The sequence below is a fragment of the Chiloscyllium plagiosum genome, unplaced genomic scaffold, assembly GCF_037043375.1.
Source record: "Chiloscyllium plagiosum isolate Xiang-an unplaced genomic scaffold, Cpla_swu_hap1 HiC_scaffold_19, whole genome shotgun sequence".
Lineage (NCBI taxonomy): Eukaryota > Metazoa > Chordata > Chondrichthyes > Orectolobiformes > Hemiscylliidae > Chiloscyllium > Chiloscyllium plagiosum.
In genome coordinates, this window is record NW_028270157.1 from 4,541,126 (window position 1) to 4,566,571 (window position 25,446).

General features: G+C 44.4%; 1 protein-coding gene across 2 annotated transcripts in view; it reads left to right on the forward strand.

The window, feature by feature from the left end:
- Positions 1 to 20,404, forward strand: part of pah (phenylalanine hydroxylase) — a 141,209-nt gene extending 120,805 nt beyond the window's left edge. For both annotated transcript variants that reach the window (XM_043708757.2, XM_043708756.2), the window contains 2 exons: positions 11,802 to 11,917; positions 13,553 to 20,404. In XM_043708757.2, coding sequence (XP_043564692.1) covers positions 11,802 to 11,917; positions 13,553 to 13,596 — 160 coding nt within the window. In that variant the 3' untranslated portion in view covers positions 13,597 to 20,404. The remainder of the gene's footprint in view (positions 1 to 11,801; positions 11,918 to 13,552) is intronic.
- The last annotated feature ends 5,042 nt before the right edge of the window (positions 20,405 to 25,446 follow it).

Consider the following 25,446-nt stretch of genomic DNA (forward strand, 5'->3'; position numbering starts at 1 on the left):
ACAGCCTGTGTGTTCAGTGCTGAGTTACAGGCTGACAGGCTGTGAGTTCAATGCTCAGTTGCATGGTGAGAGCCTGTGTTCAGTGATCAGTTGCAGGCTGACAGTCTGTGTGTTCAGTGTTCCATTTCAGGCTGACAGTCAGTGTGTTCGGTGCTCAGTCACAGGCTTACAGGCAATGTGATCAGTGCTCAGTTACAGGCTGACGGGCTGTGAGTTCATTGCTCAGTTACAAGATGACAGGCTGTGTTCAGTGTTCCATTACAGCCTGACAGTCAGTGTGTTCAGTGCTTAGTTACAGGCTGACAGTCAGTGTGTTCAGTGCTCACTTATAGGTTGATAGGCTATGTGATCAGTTCTCTTTACAGGCTAACGGGCTGTAAGTTCAATGCTCAGTTACAGGATGACAGCCTGTGTGTTCAGTGCTCAGTTACATGTTAATAGGCTGTGTGTTCAGTGCTCAGTTACAGGCTGACAGTCTGTGTGTTCAGTGCTCAAATACAGGCTGACATTTTTGTGTGTTCAGTGCTCAGTTACAGGCTGATGGGCTGTGTGTTCAGTGCTCAGTTACAGGCTAACAGTCAGTGTCTTCACTGCTCAGTTACAGGCTGATAGGCTGTGTGCTCAGTGCTTTGTTACAGGCTGTCAGGCTGTGTGTGTGGTTCTCAGTTACAGTCTGGCAATCAGTGTGTTCAGTGCGCAGATACAGTCTGAAAGCCTGTGTGTTCAGTGCTCAGTTACAGTCTGACAGTCAGTGTGTTCAGTGCTCAGTTGCAGACTGACAGTCAGTACGTTCAGTGCTCAGTTTCAGGCTGACAGTCTGTGTGTTCAGTGCTCAGTTTCAGGCTGACAGTCTGTGTGTTTGGTGTTCAGTTACAGGCGGATGAGTTGTGCGATCATTGCTCAGTTACAGGCTCACAGTCAGTGTGTTCGGTGCTCAGTTACAGTCTGATAGCCTGTGTGTTCAGTGCTCAGTTACAGGCTGACAGGCTGTGAGTTCAATGCTCAGTTGCATGGTGAGAGCCTGTGTTCAGTGCTCAGTTACAGGCTGATAGGCTGTGTGTTTGGTGCTCAGTTAGAGGATGACAGTCTGTGTTCGGTACTCAGTTACAGGCGGATGGGCGGTGCGTTCAGTGCCCAGTTAGTGGCTGACCGGCTGTGTGTTCAGTTCTCCATTACAGGCTGCCAGGCTGTATGGTTGGTGCTCTGTTACAGGCTGACAGTCTATGTTTGGTGCTCAGATACAGGCTGACAGTCTGTGTTCAGTGCTCAGTTACAGGCTGACAGGCTGTGAGTTCAGTGCTCAGTTGCAGGCTGACAGGCTGTGTTCAGTGCTCAGTTTCAGGCTGACAGTCTGTGTTTGGTATTCAGTTACAGGCTGATTGGCTGTGTGTTCAGTGCACAGTTACACGCTGACAGGCTGGGTGTTCAGTGCTCAGGTAAAGGCTGACAGGCTGTGTGATCAGTGCTCATTTACAGGCTCACAGTCTGTGTGTTCATTGCTCAGTTACAGACTGACAGTCAGTGTGTTCAGTGCGCAGATACAGTCTGATAGCCTGTGTGTTCAGTGCTCAGTTACAGGCTGACAGGCTGTGAGTTCAATGCTCAGTTGCATGGTGAGAGCCTGTGTTCAGTGCTCAGTTACAGGCTGACAGGCTGTGAGTTCAATGCTCAGTTGCATGGTGAGAGCCTGTGTTCAGTGATCAGTTGCAGGCTGACAGTCTGTGTGTTCAGTGTTCCATTTCAGGCTGACAGTCAGTGTGTTCGGTGCTCAGTCACAGGCTTACAGGCAATGTGATCAGTGCTCAGTTACAGGCTGATGGGCTGTGAGTTCAATGCTCAGTTACAAGATGACAGCCAGTGTGTTCAGTGCTCAGTTACATGTTAATAGGCTGTGTGTTCAGTGCTCAATTACAGGCGGACTTTTTGTGTGTTCAATGCTCAGTTACAGGCTGACAGTCGGTGTGTTCAGTGATCATTACAGGCTGACAGTCAGTGTATTCAGTTCTCTTTACAGGCTGTCAGTCAGTGTGTTTGGTGTTCAGTTACAGGCTGATGAGATGTGTGTTCAGTGCGCAGATACAGTTTGACAGCCTGTGTGTTCAGTGCTCAGTTACAGGCTGACAGGCTATGTCATCAGTGCTCAATTACAGGCTGATGGGCTGTGAGTTCAATGCTCAGTTACAGGATGACAGCCTGTGTTTGGTGCTCAGTTAGAGGCTGACAGTCTGTGTGGTCAGTGCTCAGTTACAGGCTGACAGTCTGTGTGTTCAGTGTTCCATTTCAGGCTGACGGTCGGTGTGTTCAGTGCTCAGTCACAGGCTGACAGGCTATGTGATCAGTGCTCAGTTACCGGCCGACGGGCTGTGAGATCAATGCTCAGTTACAGGATGACAGCCAGTGTGTTCAGTGCTCAGTTACATGTTAATAGGCTGTGTGTTCAGTGCTCAATTACAGGCTGACAGTCTGTGTGTCCAGTGCTCAATTACAGGCTGACATTTTTGTGTGTTCAATGCTCAGTTACAGGCTGACAGTCAGTGTGTTCAGTTCTCTTTACAGGCTGTCAGTCAGTGTGTTTGGTGTTCAGTTACAGGCTGATGGGATGTGTGTTCAGTGCTCAGTTACAGGCTGATAGGCTTTGTGCTCAGTGCTTAGTTACAGGCTGACAGGCAATGTGTGTGGTGCTCAGTTACAGTCTGACAGTCAGTGTATCAGTGCGCAGATACAGTTTGACAGCCTGTGTGTTCAGTGCTCAGTTACAGGCTGACAGTCAGTGTGTTCAGTGCTTAGTTACAGGCTGACTGTCAGTGTGTTCAGTGCTCAGTTACAGGTTGACAGGCTATGTGATCAGTGCTCAGTTACCGGTTGATGGGCTCTGAGTTCAATGCTCAGTTACAGGATGACAGCCTGTGTTTGGTGCCCAGTTAGGCTGACAGTCTGGGTGTTCAGTGCTCAGTTACAGGCTGACAATCTGTGTGTTTAGTGTCCAGTTACAAGCTGACAGTCTGTGTGTTAAGTGCTCAGTTACAGGCTGACAGTCTGTGTGTTCTGTGCTCAGTTACAGACTGACAATCTGTGTGTTTGGTGTTCAGTTGCAGGTTGGTGGGCTGTGTGTTCAGTGCTCAGTTACAGTCTGACAGTCTGTGTGTTCTTTCCTCAGTTACAGGCTGACAGTCTGTGTGTTCAGTGCTTAGTTACAGGCTGACTGTCAGTGTGTTCAATGCTCGGTTACAGGCTGACAGGCTATGTGATCAGTGCTCAGTTACAGGGTGATGGGCTGTGAGTTCAATGCTCAGTTACAGGATGACAGCCTGTGTTTGGTGCTCAGTTAGAGGCTGACAGTCTGTGTGTTCAGTGCTCAGTTACAGGCTGACATTCTGTGTGTTCAGCGCTCAGTTACAGGCTGACAGGCTGTGTGTTCAGTGCTCAGTTACAGTCTGACAGTGTGTTCAGTGCTCATTTACAGGCTGACAGTCAGTGTGTTTGATGTTCAGTTACAGGCTGATGGGCTGTGTGTTCAGTGCTCACTTACAGGCTAACAGTCAGTGTGTTCAGTGCTCAGTTTCAGGCTGACAGGCTGTGTGTTCGGTGCTCAGTTTCAGGCTAACAGTCTGTGTGTTTTGTGTTCAGTTACAGGCTGATGGGCTGTGTGTTCAGTGCTCAGTTACAGGCTGACAGGCTGTGTGTTGGGTGCTCAGTTACAGGCTGACAGTCAGTGTGATTGGTGTTCAGTTACAGGCTGACAGGCTGTGTTCAGCACTCAGTTACAGTCTGACAGTCTGTGTGTTCAGTGCTCAGTTACAAGCTGACAGTCAGTGTGATTGGTGTTCAGTTACAGGCTGACAGGCTATGTGTTCAGTGCTCAGTTACAGGCTGACAGCCTGTGTTCAGTACTCAGTTACAGTCTGACAGTCTGTGTGTTCAGTGCTCAGTTACAAGCTGACAGTCAGTGTTTTCAGTGCTCAGTTGCAAGCTGACTGTCTGTGTGTTCAGTTCTCAATTACAGACTACCAGCCTGTGTGGTCGGTGTTCAGTTACAAGCTGACAGGCTGTGTTCGGTACTCAGTTACAATTGGATAGGCTGTGTGTTTAGTTCTCAGTTACAGGCTGTGTGTTCTTTGCTCAGTTACAGGCTGACAGTCTGTGTGTTCAATGCTCAGTTACAGGCTGACAGTCTATGTGTTCAGTGTTCCATTACAGGCTGATGGGCTGTGTGTTCAGTGCTTAGTTACAGGCTGACTGTCAGTGTGTTCAGTGCTCAGTTACAGGCTGACAGGCTATGTGATCAGTGCTCAGTTCAGGGTGATGGGGCTGTGAGTTAAATGCTCACTTACAGGATGACAGCCTGTGTTTGGTGCTCAGTTACGCCGACAGTCTGTGTGTTCAGTGCTCAGTTACAGGCTGACAGTCTATGTGTTCAGTGTTCAGTTGCAGGCTGATTGGCTGTGTGTTCAGTGCTCAGTTACAGGCTGACAGTCTGTGTGTTCTTTGCTCAGTTACAGGCTGACAGTCTGTGTGTTCAGTGCTTAGTTACAGGCTGACTGTCAGTGTGTTCAATGCTCAGTTACAGGCTGACAGGCTATGTGATCAGTGCTCAGTTTCAGGGTGATGGGCTGTGAATTCAATGCTCAGTTACAGGATGACAGCCTGTGTTTGGTGCTCAGTTAGAGGCTGACAGTCTGTGTGTTCAGTGCTCAGTTACAGGCTGACATTCTGTGTGTTCAGCGCTCAGTTACAGGCTGACAGGCTGTGTGTTCAGTGCTCAGTTACAGTCTGACAGTGTGTTCAGTGCTCATTTACAGGCTGACAGTCAGTGTGTTTGATGTTCAGTTACAGGCTGATGGGCTGTGTGTTCAGTGCTCACTTACAGGCTAACAGTCAGTGTGTTCAGTGCTCAGTTTCAGGCTGACAGGCTGTGTGTTCGGTGCTCAGTTTCAGGCTAACAGTCTGTGTGTTTTGTGTTCAGTTACAGGCTGATGGGCTGTGTGTTCAGTGCTCAGTTACAGGCTGACAGGCTGTGTGTTGGGTGCTCAGTTACAGGCTGACAGTCAGTGTGATTGGTGTTCAGTTACAGGCTGACAGGCTGTGTTCAGCACTCAGTTACAGTCTGACAGTCTGTGTGTTCAGTGCTCAGTTACAAGCTGACAGTCAGTGTGATTGGTGTTCAGTTACAGGCTGACAGGCTGTGTGTTCAGTGCTCAGTTACAGGCTGACAGCCTGTGTTCAGTACTCAGTTACAGTCTGACAGTCTGTGTGTTCAGTGCTCAGTTACAAGCTGACAGTCAGTGTTTTCAGTGCTCAGTTGCAAGCTGACTGTCTGTGTGTTCAGTTCTCAATTACAGACTACCAGCCTGTGTGGTCGGTGTTCAGTTACAAGCTGACAGGCTGTGTTCGGTGCTCAGTTACAATTGGATAGGCTGTGTGTTTAGTTCTCAGTTACAGGCTGTGTGTTCTTTGCTCAGTTACAGGCTGACAGTCTGTGTGTTCAATGCTCAGTTACAGGCTGACAGTCTATGTGTTCAGTGTTCCATTACAGGCTGATGGGCTGTGCGTTCAGTGCTTAGTTACAGGCTGACTGTCAGTGTGTTCCGTGCTCAGTTACAGGCTGACAGGCTATGTGATCAGTGCTCAGTTCAGGGTGATGAGGCTGTGAGTTAAATGCTCACTTACAGGATGACAGCCTGTGTTTGGTGCTCAGTTACGCCGACAGTCTGTGTGTTCAGTGCTCAGTTACAGGCTGACAGTCTATGTGTTCAGTGTTCAGTTGCAGGCTGATTGGCTGTGTGTTCAGTGCTTAGTTACAAGCTGACTGTCAGTGTGTACAGTGCTCAGTTACAGGCTGACAGTCTGTGTGTTCAGTGCTCAGTTACAAGCTGACAGTCTGTGTGTTCAGTGCTCAGTTACAGGCTGACAGGCTGTATGTTCAGTGCTCAGTTACAGGCTGACAGGCTGTGTGTTCAGTGCTCAGTTACAGGCTGACACACAGTGTGTTCAGTGCTTAGTTACAGGCTGACTGTCAGTGTGTTCAGTGCTCAGTTACAGGTTGACAGGCTATGTGATCAGTGCTCAGTTACCGGTTGATGGGCTGTGAGTTCAATGCTCAGTTACAGGATGACAGCCTGTGTTTGGTGCTCAGTTAGGCTGACAGTCTGGGTGTTCAGTGCTCAGTTACAGGCTGACAATCTGTGTGTTTAGTGTTCAGTTACAAGCTGACAGTCTGTGTGTTAAGTGCTCAGTTACAGGCTGACAGTCTGTGTGTTCTGTGCTCAGTTACAGACTGAGAGTCTGTGTGTTCAGTGTTCAGTTACAGGCTGACAATCTGTGTGTTTGGTGTTCAGTTGCAGGCTGGTGGGCTGTGTGTTCAGTGCTCAGTTACAGGCTGACAGTCTGTGTGTTCTGTGCTCAGTTACAGACTGAGAGTCTGTGTGTTCAGTGTTCAGTTACAGGCTGACAATCTGTGTGTTTGGTGTTCAGTTGCAGGCTGGTGGGCTGTGTGTTCAGTGCTCAGTTACAGGCTGATGGGCTGTGTGTTCTTTGCTCAGTTACAGGCTGACAGTCTGTGTGTTCAGTGCTTAGTTACAGGCTGACTGTCAGTGTGTTCAATGCTCAGTTACAGGCTGACAGGCTATGTGATCAGTGCTCAGTTACAGGGTGATGGGCTGTGAGTTCAATGCTCAGTTACAGGATGACAGCCTGTGTTTGGTGCTCAGTTAGAGGCTGACAGTCTGTGTGTTCAGTGCTCAGTTACAGGCTGACATTCTGTGTGTTCAGCGCTCAGTTACAGGCTGACAGGCTGTGTGTTCAGTGCTCAGTTACAGTCTGACAGTGTGTTCAGTGCTCATTTACAGGCTGACAGTCAGTGTGTTTGATGTTCAGTTACAGGCTGATGGGCTGTGTGTTCAGTGCTCACTTACAGGCTAACAGTCAGTGTGTTCAGTGCTCAGTTTCAGGCTGACAGGCTGTGTGTTCGGTGCTCAGTTTCAGGCTAACAGTCTGTGTGTTTTGTGTTCAGTTACAGGCTGATGGGCTGTGTGTTCAGTGCTCAGTTACAGGCTGACAGGCTGTGTGTTGGGTGCTCAGTTACAGGCTGACAGTCAGTGTGATTGGTGTTCAGTTACAGGCTGACAGGCTGTGTTCAGCACTCAGTTACAGTCTGACAGTCTGTGTGTTCAGTGCTCAGTTATAAGCTGACAGTCAGTGTGATTGGTGTTCAGTTACAGTCTGACAGTCTGTGTGTTCAGTGCTCAGTTACAAGCTGACAGTCAGTGTTTTCAGTGCTCAGTTGCAAGCTGACTGTCTGTGTGTTCAGTTCTCAATTACAGACTACCAGCCTGTGTGGTCGGTGTTCAGTTACAAGCTGACAGGCTGTGTTCGGTACTCAGTTACAATTGGATAGGCTGTGTGTTTAGTTCTCAGTTACAGGCTGTGTGTTCTTTGCTCAGTTACAGGCTGACAGTCTGTGTGTTCAATGCTCAGTTACAGGCTGACAGTCTATGTGTTCAGTGTTCCATTACAGGCTGATGGGCTGTGTGTTCAGTGCTTAGTTACAGGCTGACTGTCAGTGTGTTCAGTGCTCAGTTACAGGCTGACAGGCTATGTGATCAGTGCTCAGTTCAGGGTGATGGGGCTGTGAGTTAAATGCTCATTTACAGGATGACAGCCTGTGTTTGGTGCTCAGTTACGCCGACAGTCTGTGTGTTCAGTGCTCAGTTACAGGCTGACAGACTATGTGTTCAGTGTTCAGTTGCAGGCTGATTGGCTGTGTGTTCAGTGCTTAGTTACAAGCTGACTGTCAGTGTGTACAGTGCTCAGTTACAGGCTGACAGGCTGTGTGTTCAGTGCTCAGTTACAAGCTGACAGTCTGTGTGTTCAGTGCTCAGTTACAGGCTGACAGGCTGTATGTTCAGTGCTCAGTTACAGGCTGACAGGCTGTGTGTTCAGTGCTCAGTTACAGGTTGACGGACTGTGAGTTCAATGCTCAGTTACAGGATGAGAGCCTGTGTTTGGTGCTCAGTTAGGCCGACAGTCTGCGTGTTCAGTGCTCAGTTACAGGCTGACAGTCTATGTGTTCAGTGTTCAGTTGCAGGCTGATTGGCTGTGTGTTCAGTGCTCAGTTACAGGCTGACATTCTGTGTGTTCAGTGCTCAGTTAGAGGCTGACAGGTTGTGTGTTTGGTGTTCAGTTACAGGCTGATGGGCTGTGTTCAGTGTTCAGTTACAGCTGACAATCTGTGTTTGGTGTTCAGTTGCAGGCTGATGGGCTATGTGTCCAGTGTTCAGTAACAGGCTGACAGGCTGTATGTTCAGTGCTCAGGTACAGGCTGACAGGCTGTATGTTCAGTGCTCAGGTACAGGCTGACTGACTGTGAGTTCAATGTTCAGTTACAGGATGAGAGCCTGTGTTCAGTGCTCAGTTACAGGCTGACAGTCAGTGCGTTCAGTGCTCAGTTACAGGCTGACAGGCTGTGTGTTCAGTAGTCAGCTACAGGCTGACAGTCTGGGTGTTTAGTGCTCAGTTACAAGCTGACAGTCAGTGTGTTCAGTGCTCAGTTACAGGCTGACGGACTGTGAGTTCAATGCTCAGTTACAGGATGAGAGCCTGTGTTTGGTGCTCAGTTACAGACTGACAGTCTGTGTGTTCACTTCTCAGTTACAGGCTAGCAGTCTGTGTGTCCAGTGCTCAGTTACAGGCTGACCATCTGTGTGTTCGGTGCTTAGTTACAGGCTGACATTCTGCGTGTTCAGTGCTCAGTTAGAGGCTGACAGGCTGTGAGTTCAGTGCTCAGTTTCAGGCTGACAGTCTGTGTTTGGTATTCAGTTACAGGCTGATTGGCTGTCTGTTCAGTGCACAGTTACACACTGACAGGCTGGGTGTTCAGTGCTCAGGTAAAGGCTGACAGGCTATGTGATCAGTGCTCATTTACAGGCTGACAGGCTGTGTGATCAGTGTTCATATACAGGCTGACAGTCTGTGGGTTCTTTGGTCAGTTAGAGGCTGAGAGTCTGTGGGTTCTTTGGTCAGTTAGAGGCTGAGAGTCTGTGTGTTCATTGCTCAGTTACAGGCTGACAGTCTGTGTGTTCTTTGGTCAGTTACAGGCTGACAGTCTGTTTGCGCAGCGCTCCATTACAGGATGACAGCCAGTGTGTTCAGTGCTCAGTTACAGGCTGACAGTCTCTGTGTTCAGTGCTTCGTTACAGGCTGACAGTCTGTGTATCTAGTGCTCAGTTACAGGCTGAAAGTCTGTGTGTTCAGTGCTCAACTACAGACTAACAGGCTGAGTGTTCGGTGTTCTGTTTCAGGCTGACAGGCTGTGTGTTCGGTGCTCAGTTCCAGGCTGCCAGATTGTGTGTCTGGTGCTCAGTTACAGGCTGCCAGGCTGTATGGTCGGTACTCAGTTACAGGCTGACAGTCTATGTTTGGTGCTCAAATACAGGCTGACAGGCTGTGTTCAGTGCTCAGTTACAGGCTGACAGTTAGTGTGTTCTGTGCTCAGTTACAGGCTGACAGGCTGTGTGTTCGGTGCTCAGTTATAGGCTGATGGGCTGTGTGTTCAGTGCTCAATTACAGGCTAACAGTCATTGTCTTCACTGCTCAGTTACAGGCTGACAGGCTGTGAAGGGCTTTTGCCCGAAACGTCGATTTCGAAGCTCCTTGGATGCTGCCTGAACTGCTGTGCTCTTCCAGCACCACTAATCTAGGCTGTGTGATCAGTGCTCATTTACAGGCTCACAGTCTGTGTGTTCATTGCTCCGTTACAGGCTGACAGTCAGTGTGTTCAGTGCGCAGATACAGTCTGACAGCCTGTGTGTTCAGTGCTGAGTTACAGGCTGACAGGCTGTGAGTTCAATGCTCAGTTGCATGGTGAGAGCCTGTGTTCAGTGATCAGTTGTAGGCTGACAGTCTGTGTGTTCAGTGTTCCATTACAGGCTGATAGGCTGTGTGTTTGGTGCTCAGTTAGAGGATGACAGTCTGTGTTCGGTACTCAGTTACAGGCGGATGGGCGGTGCGTTCAGTGCCCAGTTAGTGGCTGACCGGCTGTGTGTTCAGTTCTCCATTACAGGCTGCCAGGCTGTATGGTCGGTGCTCTGTTACAGGCTGACAGTCTATGTTTGGTGCTCAGATACAGGCTGACAGTCTGTGTTCAATGCTCAGTTACAGGCTGACAGGCTGTGAGTTCAGTGCTCAGTTGCAGGCTGACAGGCTGTGTTCAGTGCTCAGTTTCACGCTGACAGGCTGGGTGTTCAGTGCTCAGGTAAAGGATGACAGGCTGTGTGATCAGTGCTCATTTACAGGCTGACAGGCTGTGTGATCAGTGCTCATATACAGGCTGACAGTCTGTGGGTTCTTTGGTCAGTTAGAGGCTGAGAGTCTGTGTGTTCATTGCTCAGTTACAGGCTGACAGTCTGTGTGTTCTTTGGTCAGTTACAGGCTGACAGTCTGTTTGCTCAGCGCTCCATTACAGGATGACAGCCTGTGTTCAGTGCTCAGTTACAGGCTGACAGTCTCTGTGTTCAGTGCTTCATTACAGGCTGACAGTCTGTGTATCTAGTGCTCAGTTACAGGCTGAAAGTCTGTGTGTTCAGTGCTCAACTACAGACTAACAGGCTGAGTGTTCGGTGCTCTGTTTCAGGCTGACAGGTTGTGTGTTCGGTGCTCAGTTCCAGGCTGCCAGATTGTGTGTCTGGTGCTCAGTTACAGGCTGCCAGGCTGTATGGTCGGTACTCAGTTACAGGCTGACAGTCTATGTTTGGTGCTCAAATACAGGCTGACAGGCTGTGTTCAGTGCTCAGTTACAGGCTGACAGTTAGTGTGTTCTGTGCTCAGTTACAGGCTGACAGGCTGTGTGTTCGGTGCTCAGTTATAGGCTGACAGGCTGTGTGTTCAGTTCTCAGTTACAGGCTGCCAGGCTGTATGGTCGGTGCTCAGTTACAGGCTGACAGTCTATGTTTGGTGCTCAAATACAGACTGACAGTCTCCGGTGTTCAGTGCTTAGTTACAGGCTGCCAGGCTGCATGGTCGGTGTTCAGTTACAGGCTGACAGTCTGTGTTCGGTGCTCAGTTACAGGCTTACAGTCAGTGTGTTCCGTGCTCAGTCACAGGCTGAGCATCTGTGTGTTTGGTGTTCAGTTACAGGCTGATGGGCTGTGCGTTCAGTGCTTTTGCCCGAAGGGCTTTTGCCCGAAACGTCGATTTTGAAGCTCCTTGGATGCTGCCACGTCTCCAGCCATATGATCTCACAGGGAAGGTGCCCGAGAGCCCAGTTACATGACTAATTAAGATGAAGAGTAGGTGATTGGTGAGAAAAGTCACTCCAGCTACTTTAATGGAAAATGGGAGAATTCCACCTATGAACTTGGTTTCTCTCTTTACAAATGTTGCCCGATCTGATGAGCATTTCCAGCAATTTCTGCAGATTATCTTGTTGCCCGTTCCTGGAACTTTTTGCATGCAGACTCTCACTCCTGTTTCCTGGAATAGTAACTGCACTTCTAAAAGTGCAACATTATTTGTAAACCACTGTGGAATGACCTGAAATTGTAAAAGGTGCTAAACAAAGTCAAGTTCTTTCTTTCAATCATCACCCAATAAGCAATAGAAAACTGAACAATCAAATCTCTCAGGAAGTTTTATTTTGCTTGTTTCCATGGCATTGCTGATTTTGCATTGTCAGAGCTTGATGAGAGCCCATGTCAGAGTACTTCCTGACAAGTGACAACAATATTTAAGCAGCAAAATAACCCTCCTGATTTTACCTGGGAACCAAACCAATCCAATTGATACTCATCTTTCTTTCTCCTTCAAAGGAAATTTGCTGAAACAATCCCTCGGCCCTTCTCTGTCCGTTATAACTCTTACACCCAAAGTATTGAAGTTCTGGACAACATTGAACAGCTAAAGAACCTGGTTGACAACATCAGCAGTAAGTGTTTTTTCTCTGAATGCTCAGGCTTTCTTACCAGTTCTGAATAGTTCCAGGAAACATTTGTGCCTCTGACCCATTTTTTTGTAGGCCTAATTCAACCTGTATTAAATTACTTTGGATTGGGAAATTGTAGGGACTTTTTTTATTCATTCTGTGGGATCTATGTGTCACTGGCTGGGCCAGTATTTATTGCCTGTCCCTATTTGCCTCTGAGAGGGTAATTGTGAGCTGCCTTTTTGAACCGCTATAGATTATGTACTGTAGGGACACCCATAATGCCGTTAGCAAGGGAATTCCAGGATATTGACTAAAAAAAACCCAGATCTTCTCAAGTCCGGATGGTGAATGGCTTGGAGGGGAACTTGTGGCTGATGGTGTTTCTGTGTATCTGCTCCTATATCCTTCTAGGTAGAAGTGGATGTGGGTTTGGAAGGTGCTACTGAGTGACTATTGTTGAGTTGCTGCTGTGTAACTCATAAGTGGTACATATTGTGTCCATTGCACACTGGTGGTGGACGGAATCGATGTTTAAGGTGTCAGAAGGGATGCCAGTCAAGCGGATTGCTCTGTTCTGAATGGTGTCAAGCTTCTTGAGTGATATTGGATTGGTACTTATCCAAGCATGTAGAGAGTATCCCATCATATTCCTGACCTGTGCATTGTCAGTCCATCAGCTGGCTTTGGCAAGGGAAGAGGCACCTTTCTCAAGAAGACCTTCAACAACCACTAATAATCATGGTATAGGATTTCAAGGAATTAGTATTGTAATTTTTTAATTGGTGTGACAAATTGTGTTCGGGATTGGGAAAGATTAAAGGATGGACAGACAGGTGGAAGATGCAGTTCAATGGTATAAAGGAGATGATTCCATTTATGCAGAGTCCAAAGTTAAGTATCATAAATGTAAGAGATACTAATAAATCCAATCAGAAATTCAGGAGAAATGTCTTTACCCAAATAGTGTTGAGAATGTGGAACACAGGGAGGAGATGAGGCAAATAACACAGATACATTTAAGGATAACATGTATAAACACATGAGGAAGAAAAGAATGAAGGCTTTAGACTACAATTAAATGAAGAGAGGTGAGAGGAGGCTTGGAAGAACTAGTTTATTTCTGTGCTATAAATGCTATGGAATAATAGAATGTTTATCATTGGGTTGGAAGCTGTATGAATCCAATAATGAGTGAACACAGCAAAAGCAACCTTTATTTATATGATGCCCTTAATATAGTAAAATCCTCCAAGATGCTTCAGAGCATAGGTAGCAAACAAACCTGATACTGAGCCGCACAAGGAGATGATGGAATAAGTGAGAAAAAGCTTGATGATAGCAGTGAGTTTCAAAGAACATCTTAAAGGAGGAAAGAAAGATAGAGAGGTGAGGAGGTTTAAGGAGGGATTACAGAGCTACAAATGGAAGAGCAATTAAAATCGATGGTGAGTAGGTGACAATAATTGGAGGCGTGTAGAGGTCTCAGAGAGTCTGAAAGAGATTGCAGAGATAGGGCAGATGAGTCATAGAAAAAACACACAATAAATTAAATGTTAGTAACTGGAATCTTACGATATTACAATTGTTTGAACAGAAAGTGAATAATCTCTGACTGTTGCTGTTTAAAATTTGCAGGTGAAATGGGAACTCTCTACCATGCCCTCAGGAAACTTCAGTGAAAACGGCAAATCATAATTACTTCCTGTAAAAGCCAAGTTATCAATAAGTGTGCGGGAACTCTTTAAAATTGTACAGAATGAGAACAGTGTATTCAGCCACCAACCTGATCACTTATGCCTACCCATCTCATATACATTGTGTGCAATTTGCCCCATTCAACCCACTCAATTTTCCAAGTGAGGTAGCCCATTTTAGGGAAAACTTTGAAGAAGTTAGAGTCCTGTGACATTTATTTCCAATTCAAAAGGTGATTGTAAGGATATCAATCTAACCTTGCATCACCAATTCTTTCAAGTTGACTAATAATATTCCAGGGGTGATACATCCACAGTCCCGAGGTATAAAAAGGCATGTTGGAGGTATTGCATCTTTATTGACAACCATTCTAATTCTTTGTAACTTGCATTTTATCCATTTGCTTATATAGCATTGAAGGCGATTATTCAGGTGTCATATCATTGCTGCTTTGTTGAAAGAGATGCTTAATTATTTTTGCCCCAGTAGTAGGAGCCCTCATAGACATGACGCTTTTTAAAAAAAATTTCAAAAGTTTATCGAATTCAAAATTGAAGGTGCGTATTGAATCAATTTCCACTATTTGTTCAGGCAATACATTCTAGATTAGATTAGGTTCAATTAGATTCCCTACAGTGTGGAAACAGGCCCTTCGGCCTAGATCACAGCAACTCAATGTGTCAAATAAAATGTATCTTCATCTTCGCCATTAGTTATTTTCCCAATCTGCATCCTCTGGTACAAACCTCCTGCCAAAGCAAGCATTTTTCTACATTTACTGCATCAGAAACTATAATCAATCTTCAGAAAATGTGTATCTGTCCCATTTGATATAGTCGTGGTGTTGGAAATGATACAGATCTTGAACAGTGAGTACTAATTCTAATGTAATTGTGCCAAATTCACTGTTTCTAATCATCAGGAAGATGCAGTAAAAATTGGATATTTCATCATTTATATGAATGATTTGGATATGAACATAAGAGGTATAGTTAGTAAGTTGGCAGATGACACCAAAATTGGAGGTGTAGTGGACAGCGAAGAAGGTGATCTCAGATTACAACGGGATCTTGACCAGATGGGCCAATGGGCTGAGGAGTGGCAGATGGAGTTTAATTTAGATAAATGTGAGGTGTTGCATTGTGGGAATGCAAATCTTATCAGGACTTATACACTTAATGGAATATTGCATCCAGTTCTGATCGCCCTACTACAGGAAAGATATAGAGGCTTTGGAGAGGGTGAAAAGAAGGTTTACCAGGATGCTGCCTGGACTAGAGGGCTTGCCTTATGAAGAAAGGTTGAATAAGCTCGAACTTTTCTCTCTGGAGAGAAGGAGGAAGAGAGGAGACCTAATCGAGGTATACAAGGTAATGAGAGGAATAGACAGAGTCAATAGCCATACACTTTTCCCCAGGGCAGGATTGACTGGTATGAGAGGGTCATAGTTTTAAGATATTAGGAGAAAGGTATAGAGGAGACATCAGAGGTAGGTTCTTTATGCAGAGAGTTGTGAATGCATGGAACGCGTTGCCAACGGTGGTAGTGGAAGCAGAGTCATTGCGGACATTTAAGTGACTGCTGGACATGCACATGGAGAGCAGTGAGTTGAGGGGTGCATAGGTTAAGTTATTATATTTTGCATTCGGATTAAACCTCGGCACAACATCGTGGAACAAAGGGCCTGTTCTGTGCTGTACTTTTCTCTGTTCTATCTATGTTCTATGTCGTAGGGAGTGTTGCTGAACAAAGAGACCTTGGAGTGCAGGTTCATAGCTCCTTGAAAATAGAGTCGCAGGTAGATAGGATAGTGAAGAAGGCATTTGGTATACTTTCTTTTATTGGTCAGAGTAATGAGTACAGGAGTTGGAAGATCATGTTGAGGTTGTACAGGACTTTGTTTAGGCCACTTTTGGAATATTGCATGCAATTCTGGTCTCCATCCTATCGGAAGGATGCTGTGAAACTTGAAAGGGTGCAGAAAAAGATTTACAGGAATATGGCCTGGGTTGGAGGATTTAAGCTATAGGCAGAGGTTGAAAAAGCTGGGACTGTTTTCCCTGGAGCTTCGGAGGCTGAGGGGAGACCATATAGAGGTTCATACAGTCATGAAGGGCATGGATAGGGTAAATAGACAAGGTCTTTTCCTGGGATGAGGGAGTCCAGAACTAGAGGGCATAGGTTTAGGGTGAGAGGGGAAAGATACAAAAGAGACCTAAGTGGCAACTTTTTCACACAGAGGGTGGTGCATGTGTGGAATGGGCTGCCAGAGGAAGTAATGGAGGCTAGTACAATTGCAACATTTAAAAGGCATCTGGATGAGTATATGAACAGGAAGGGTTTGGAGGGATATGGGCCAGTTGTTGGCAGGTGGGACTAGATTGAGTTGGGATATCTGGTTGGCATGGATAAGTCTATTTCCATGCTGTACGTCTCTATGACTTTATGACTTTAAGTCCAGCCAGTTTAGTTGAGCTCATATTTGGCTGCACTATAACATTGTGGTATTTAAGGCCCCTTAGGACAGAGCAGAGCACCACTAAATGTGTTAATCATAGTACATAAATGTCGAAAATAGAACATAGAATAGTATAGGCCCTTTGGCCCACGATGTTGTGACCTCTCTTCCTTCTTCTCTCCAGTGTGAAAAGCCCTACCTCACTCAACCTCTCTGCATAAGACAAGCCCTCCCATCCAGGCAGCATCCTGGTAAATTTCCTTTGCACCCTCTTTAAAGCATCTGCACCCTTCCTATAATGAGGCAACCAGAATTGGACACAATATTCCAAGTGTGGTCTAACCAGGGTTTTATAGAGCTGCAGCAAAACTCACAGCTCTTAAACTCATCCCCCTGTTAATGAAAGCCAAAGCACCATATGCTTTCTTAATAACCCTATCAACTTGGGTGGCAAATTTGAGGGATCTATGTACATGGACACAAAGATCCTACTGTTCCTCCACTCTGCCAAGAATCCTGCCTTTAACCCTGTGTTCAGCATTCACATTTGACCTTCCAAAATGAATCACTTCACTTTTTTTTAGATTACTTACAGTGTGGAAACAGGCCCTTCGGCCCAACAAGTCCACACCGACCTGCTGAAGTGCACCCATCCAGACCCATTCCCCTACACCTAACACTACGGGCAATTTAGCATGGCTAATTCACCTAACCTGCACATTTTTGGACTGTGGGAGGAAACCGGAGCACCCAGAGGAAACTCACGCAGACACGGGGAGAATGTGCAAACTCCACACAGTCAGTCACCTGAGGTGGGAAGTGAACCCGGGTCTCTGGCGCTGTGAGGCAGCAGTGCTAACCACTTTACCACCATGCCACCCACAAAGGTTGAACTCCATCTGCCACTTCTCAGCACAGCTCTGCATCCTGTCAATGTCTTATTGTAACCTGCAACAGCCCTTGACACTATCTACAACATCACCAACCTTTGTGTCATTGGTAAACTTACTGACTCACCCTTCCACTTTTTTGTCCAACTCATTTATAAAAACTACAAAGAGCAGAGGCCCAAGAACAGATCCCTGCAGGACACCACTGGTCATTGACCTCCAGATGGAATACTTGCCATCCACTATCACTTGCTGTCTTCTTTCGGACAGCCAATTCTGTATCCAGACAGCCAAATGTCCCTGTATCCCATACCTCCTAACTTTCTCAATGAGCCTACCATGGGGAACCTTATCAAATGCCTTACTGAAATCCATATACACCACCTCCTCTGCTCAACCTTCATCAACTTGTCTTATCACATCATCAAAGAATTCAATAAGGCTTGTGAGGTATGACCTGCCCCTGACAACGACATGCTGACTATCCTTAATCAAACTATGTTTTTCCAAATCCTATCTCTCAGAATCCTTTCCAGTACCTTGCTTACCACAGATGTAAAACTGACAGGTCTGTAATTCCCAGGGATTTCCCTATTCCCTTTCATGAACAGAGGAACAACATTCACCTCCCTCCAATCAGTTGGTACTACTCTTGATCTTAATCAAATCTGGATCAGAGGGGTTTGCTGGGTGGGGGAAGCACACTACTCTTTGTCTTTGTGTTAAACTTGTTCACTTTGACATTGGTGATGGGAGGTGGGTGGGGTGGTTGGGGAATTTTCAGTGTTGAACCAAGCAATTTGAAACACTGAAAACGCTTGGTCACAAGATGTCTGACAACCATGTGATCATGGATCTATATCTTTGATGGTGCCAATAGCGATCCATACACTAGTCAACAGCCATCTTATTTGTTACCATTAGTAAATGCTAGCATTCATTCTGCCACGTTGTTTATATAAACAGTGTATGTCCCAGGTCAGACCACTGCAAAGCTTTAATGAACACTGCTATACTTAAAATCTGTTCAGTCATTCAATGCACCACATTCTATCTGCAAAAGTAATTTGGAAAATGCAGATAGAATGAATTGTTTTGCTGGGATTGCTTTCTTTTTCTTCAGGCTAAATGTGATTCTGATTCTCTTAAAAGAGTGAGCTGTCCAGACTGAGCCTTCATCTACAGTGTTTCTGGCTCTTTATGATGCTCAGCATCTGGGTGACAGTCAGGAGAGGTGCTGTCAGTTATAATACAGGCAATGCAACTAATTTGAAGGCAACACCTGAGACCCTTCTGAGTAGAAGCCTATTTATGCAAAATGGTTACATTTGAATGCTTTGAACAAATCATTTTTGCTCTTTATTTTTTTCCCCTTTTGTTTTGTCCATCTATCAGCTCTCTTGTTAAACAGGCACCTTTTTGTATATAGTTTGTCTCTTTCATTATTCCAATTGAAATACAAAGTTAAGATTAATGCAAAAGATTAGGTTTGTGCAAACTTTGTTTGTTATCAACCATGTAGATGTGTAGCATAGATCATCAAGGACCATATGTAATGTTAAAATTAACTTCAATTGCTTCTATCTGATACTAACACATCTTAATTAGAATGCATCTATAGATGTTAAAATTAGGTATTTATTATTTCAACTAATATCCATAATATAATCCAATAAAGCTATTCCAATTAGCATTGAGGAAATGTCACTAATAACCTTTCTCAAATCTGCAGATCTAAGAAAAATTCAAACAGAACAAACCAGCTGACAGGAAATATAAGCAGAATACTGTGGGTGCTGGAAATCTGAAATAAAACCAAAAGGGTATTGGAAACTCAAATGGTCTGGTAGCATCTGTGGAAGACATGTTAACATTTCAGATCCATAACCTTTCATTAGAAGTGGAAGATATAGAGATTTAGCAACTTTCAAGCACAGTTTTTATCGCAACATTTAAAGAAGGATACATTTGCAATACAGGCTACAGAGCAAATGTTCATTCGAATGATTCCTGGGATGACAAGATTGTCCTATGATGACAGGTTGAGCAGATTGGGTCAATGCTCTCTGGAAATGGTCTCATTGAAACATATATGATTCTACAGACACTCAAGAGGGTAGACACTGTGAGATTGTTTCCCTCTGGCTAATTAATAATTAACTTCAGGATAAGGTCAATCATATAGAACTGAGATAATGAGAAATTTAGTCATGATCATATTGAATGGCAGAACTATTGAGGATGTGTATGAGCTACACTGGCTCCTAATTCTTATTTTGTAAGTAGGTCTTTATTGTTAATTTTATCAAAACTTGTTCATTCTACTTCTCAGGTCTGATGAAAGGTTATCAAGTTGAAATGTTAACTCTCTTTCTCCCATTATTGATGTTGCCCGACCTGCTGAGTATTCCCAGCATTTTCTAGACAGAAATGGTACAATTTCAATTAGGACTGTGTTACCTCGGATTCAAGGAGTGGAATTTCAGAATGTAAGGTTTGGACATGATCTGTGGGCTGAGGTTACATACCATCTCCTTCGCCAATAGGTATTATAACTATATCATGCAGAATTAATCAATTTTGATTTAATAAATTTCTTTTCAGATTGAACTCTTCGAGCTAATATATATAAGAGCTGAGAACTTAATATAAACTACTTAAGGATCTTTCTGCTCAGCAACTGCAGGAGTTCTGAAACAAAGGAAGTTGCTTTTCAATTTATTTTATTTATCAGAGAATAATATTTTAAAAGAATGTTATCAAGCATTATTTTGCTTTTTTTTGAAATTTACAGCAGAATATAATTTCTTGATGATATAATGCACCCTGTTTCCTGGTTATTGGCATATTTATCAAATTTGACTGTGTAATTTAACTATTCAAATTATCAGAATTTATAAGAGGTCATTTTGCAAAATTAATTTCACTGGCCCATGTAATTGTGTGCACCACCAGAAGGTGTGATGTGGAAGTGCCAGTGTTGGACTGGGATGGAAAATGTCAGAAGTCACACGATACCAGTTTTGTCCAACCGGTTGATATGAAACCACAAGTTTTTGGAGCGCTGTTCCTTCATCAGGTGACATTGACTATAACCAGATGTCATGTGACTTCTGATGCTGTCCACCAGAAGTGGTGACCAACGTTACACATCCATACTACACAAAATGGCAAAGAATTGAAGAGACTTGCATTAATATTTTCTCTTTAAAGATACAATTCAACATACCAATGGCCTCACTGTAAAGCTATCAGAAAATGTCATATCATAAACTGACCACTAAGATGTAATGTCAAAGTGAAATGTATGCTAAATCTGTCAGTATCTTAAAAATAATGTTATACTAAATTAAGTCATGTTAAACAATGATTCATTTTTAAAGTATGTCTCATTTGCACTGCCTGTACTGTGATATATCCTAATAAACTATACCACAAAGAGCTGCCAGGGCTTCAAAATGGTTAATTCAATTAATAACATTTGTAAATTCCCATCCTTTCATCTCAAAAGAATTGCACCCCATCTGAGGAGGACACAAACTTAGCCAAAGAAGTGTTGTGTCAAAATGAAAGTGTAAGAACATCTAAGGTTCACAAGTAACTGGATCACTATCAAGAAATCTATTCTGCAAAATATACACGTGTATATGCCACATAATGCAACAAGGGCAATTCTAACACTATTTCAAGGTTCTAAAGAACAATGTGTGTAGAGGAGGCCATTCAGCCACTTGATTCTTGTCAAGCACTCAATTCATTCACAGCTGATTTGTATCCTAATTCCAACCACCAACCTTGGCATCATTTTACAGCTTTGGCCAACAATAGTCTTTTGATCTCTAACCTAAAGGTACTAATTTACCTGTCAGGTAATAATTTTTTTTTAAAAGACGCTGATAATGTTTTGTAAACTCATGTTCAATGGGCTAGTTAGTTCAATGATGGTATGCAGTATTTGTGTTCCAATATCGGAATGGCATTTTGGAATCCATTGACAACTGAGAACATGGAACTAAACAATTAGTTCACACAAGTCTTTGGTTCCACAGACCAACAGAACGTCGAGGGTCAAAGAGCCTGGACTGCGCTGTAATGTTCCAAGACATCACTAACAGCAGGTGAGCTGAATGATCAGTTTGATGGTAAGACACAGAAGGAGAAGTAGGCTATTCCGCCCATCAAATCTGCTCCACCATTCAATGAGGTCATGGCTGATCTTCAACTCCACTTTGCTGTCTTTTCCTCATAGCCCTTGTTCTCCTTATTTACTAAAAACCTGTCTATCTCAGCCTTGAATATACTTAATGACTCAACCTTACCCAGCCTCTGCAATAAAGGATTCTAGAGTGTTGTGTTGGTTGAGTGAACAATATTAATCAACCTAGTAACCTTTAACAATGTGATCATGAGTATTCTTCCTGAAACATTGTAGTCCAGTGTGGGAAAAGCCTCCACAAAGATTTTCATTAAATAACCTATGACCTTTTACACATGAAGGAATGAGCTGTTCAATCAGGTGCTGAAGACATCAGACTGTTTCTCCCCAGTTGGGCATCCCTTGCAATGACCAGAAAAAAAAATGCCTGAAAAAACAGAACCATCATTAGCAGAAGTTTGTGTTGAAATCTATATGTTGGCACCAACTCCAGGTGTCTGTGCTGACATATAGAGCTGTAAACATGTGGCCAATCCACACTGAACCCTACAACGACCAAATACAAATCAAATTTGCTTTGAGCACATTGGAGTGGGATCCCTTTGAGGGGGGAATGCACAGGATCTCAGATTTATAACATGAGGCTTGAACGAATTGTGAAGATTAAAACAAAATGCAAGAGACAAGAAAGCATCCTGAGTTTGGAGCAAAGAATTTCCATAACTTGCAGCAATGATTGTCTGGATTATGAGTATTTTGAAATTTATTTTAGAGTACATTGAAACAGAGAAAATAGGGGCAGATTTAGACCATTCAGCCCTTCAAGTCTGCTACACCATTCGATAGGATCATGGCTGATCATCAAGCTCAATCCCCTGTTCTTGTTTTCTCCCTATACTCTTCAATCCCTTTTGCCCTAAGAACTATATTTAACTTTTTCTTGAAAATATTCAATGTTTTGGCCTCAATTACTTTCTGTGGCAGAGAGTTCCACAGGCTCATCACTCTCTGGGAGAAATCTCTACCTAAATGACCCTTGGTTCATATTAAATGTGCTTCACTACCTAATCAAATTATTGTGATTCAATTGACCAGCTCTGGGATTGGCTGGATTGCTATAGCACAAAAGGCAGAAAGATCTTTTTCTGATTTTTATCATTCTGATCTTTCTACTCAAAGGTAATGTGCAAGCATCATGGGCTATAATGAGAATCACTTGCCCACAAGGTCAGATTAAATCCCAGTCTCTCACCTGGTCTCCTGTCTTTTGGCAATGTATCCTGCAGTTTCCTTCGTATATACCTCACCCCAACCCCCAAACTAACTCAGTTGCGACACAGTTCATTTAGAGTCCAAGAGTCATAGAGATGTGCAGCACGGAAACAGACCCTTTGGTCCAAATCACCCATACTGACCAGATGTCCTCAAATAATTTAGACCCATTTGCCAGCACCCGACCCATATCTCTTCAATCCCTTTTGCCCTAAGAACTATATTTAACTTTTTCTTGAAAATATTCAATGTTTTGGCCTCAATTACTTTCTGTGGCAGAGAGTTCCACAGGCTCATCACTCTCTGGGAGAAATCTCTACCTAAATGACCCTTGGTTCATATTAAATGTGCTTCACTACCTAATCAAATTATTGTGATTCAATTGACCAGCTCTGGGATTGGCTGGATTGCTATAGCACAAAAGGCAGAAAGATCTTTTTCTGATTTTTATCATTCTGATCTTTCTACTCAAAGGTAATGTGCAAGCATCATGGGCTATAATGAGAATCACTTGCCCACAAGGTCAGATTAAATCCCAGTCTCTCACCTGGTCTCCTGTCTTTTGGCAATGTATCCTGCAGTTTCCTTCGTATATACCTCACCCCAACCCCCAAACTAACTCAGTTGCGACACAGTTCATTTAGAGTCCAAGAGTCATAGAGATGTGCAGCACGGAAACAGACCCTTTGGTCCAAATCACCCATACTGACCAGATGTCCTCAAATAATTTAGACCCATTTGCCAGCACCCGACCCATATCCCTCCAAACCCTTCCTATTCATATACCCATCCAAATGCCTCTTAAATGTTGCAATTGTACCAGCCTCCACCACTTCCTCTGGCAGCTCATTCCATACACGTACCACCCTCTGTGTGAAAAAGTTACCCCTTAGGTCCCTTTTATGTTTTTCCCATCTGATTCTAAACCTATGCCCTCTAGTTCTGGACTCCCCCACCCCAGGAAAAAGATCTTGCCTATTTATCCAATCTATGACCCTCATGATTTTATAGACCTCAATAAGGTCACTCCTCAGCCTCCAATGCACCAGGACGAACAGCCCCCAGCTGAGTCAGCCTTTGCTCAATGAATGTATCCAGCTTTGGATCTAACATAATGTCCAGTGGCTGGAGCAAGACCAAATACAACAAAACTCACTCTCTAAAATGTTCAACACGTTACAGGTTACAACAGAATCTCCATCACAGAAACAGGCCACTCAGCCCTGCAGCTTCATGCAGGTCCTCTGATCCCCCACTCATCCTCTGCTTCTCATTGACCCCTTTTCTCCCCAAATGTTCATCCAGCCTCCCCTCAAACTGTATATTCTATCAATCCCATATTCTCATTCTGAAGCAGAGTCATACCAGTCTGGAGAACTCTATTTCTCTGGCAACAGATGCTGCCAGACCTGTTGAGTTTCTCCAGCAATTTATGTGTTAGTTTCAGACACACCATATTGCTTTTATTCTACATTCTGACCTGAATCGGGGGAAGAATTATCTCCTGAATTCCCTCCTTGTGTGATGTCTGACTGAGATTGTTGCAAAATTACACAGACCCTCAATTCCTCCCTTAACACAGCACGTAGACCACGTGTGTTTATTTACTCACTGTGTTAGTTAAAACCATCTCCTGTGTCCCTGGAGCAGGAGCACTCGGTGTCCACCAACACCCTCGAGATTTTCAGGGAGAGGTGGGCACTGCAGGGGTTGTGTTATTTCCCACTCCAACTCTATTTTGATTTAATCCCTGCCCTCCCCCTCACTTTTGTTGATCACGCAGCATTGCCCTTTGATGTGAAGGGCACTGCTTGTCAATGGCCACTGGGGTGTTTCCTTTCTTCCTGGTGGTGGAATTTAAATAAAGATTTAAACTTAAAAAAAAATGAAACCATCTCCTGTTTGTTCCTGTGGTTACTCAACATCTAGGAGAAAGTGAGGACTGCGGATGCTGGAGATCAGAGCTGAAAATGTGTTGCTGGAAAAGCGCAGCAGGTCAGGCAGCATCCAAGGAACAGGAGAATCGACGTTTCGGGCATAAGCCCTTCTTCAACATCTACCCAATCAGGAGATGACCAATGGAAATGTAAAGTAACCGGGCTGTATTTCTCGGTCCATGTTGTCCCTGGGTTTAACCGCTTTGTTCTGTGTCCCGCCCTGATATCCCCACTCGCTGCGACCCAAATCAAATAATCCCTTTCGATTTATATTTTTTTAACAGTGTAAAGTACCAATCTTTACTCTCGCTCTGTTCCTCCGTACGAACGCACCTGAATTTATAAAACTGCGGGTTAATATTTCTGTTTGACTATTTAAATGCGCAGTGAAAATAAACTGTATGACTCTTAGCTTTATAGTTTATTTCTCGAAGGCCCGAATGGACAGCTTTTCCTTTGGGTGGGCGGCGGGTGGAGGGGTTTCCGAAACGATTCTAGTTGAAAACGCGGAGTCTTGTCTCGACCAAGACCCATTCACAGATCTTCCCCCTCTTTAAAAAAAAACCCCGTCCAGCAACCTCTCAGCACTGAGTCAACCAACGCGGAGATGAGAAGAGGATTAGTGGTAGTGCCCTTACCTCTGAGCCAGGTGAGCCAGATTCAAGTCCCACCTGCTCCAGATCTATGCGACACTCCATCTAAAAGGCGCAACTTGCTCGGAAAGCGATGAAGGTTGCGATTAAGCTTCCGATATCATCTTCAAAGACACACGTTCAGAATTTCCTGGGTATTATTTCCTCACACGCAGGGATCCTGGATTTTGTAAAATAATTTAAAAAGTAATTGTGCTGAAGCCTCTGACACGTATTACTCCGAATATTCTTGGAGTTTGAATCAATGAGTATTGGATAAACCATGAGACATTTGAGTTTAACGAATTTTGGAGAGGATTTGAGACACGAGCTTGTTCTAACGGTCTTCTTTCATTTTGATCGGATCGATTCTGTCGCCGGTCCCGGTAAACGGGAATTCAAGCGGTTGAGATACATTGGTGCCTGAACACTTCGTGAAATGTATTAAACTAAAACAAGGAGCTGCCACTCAGGAGATCTGAACAAAAA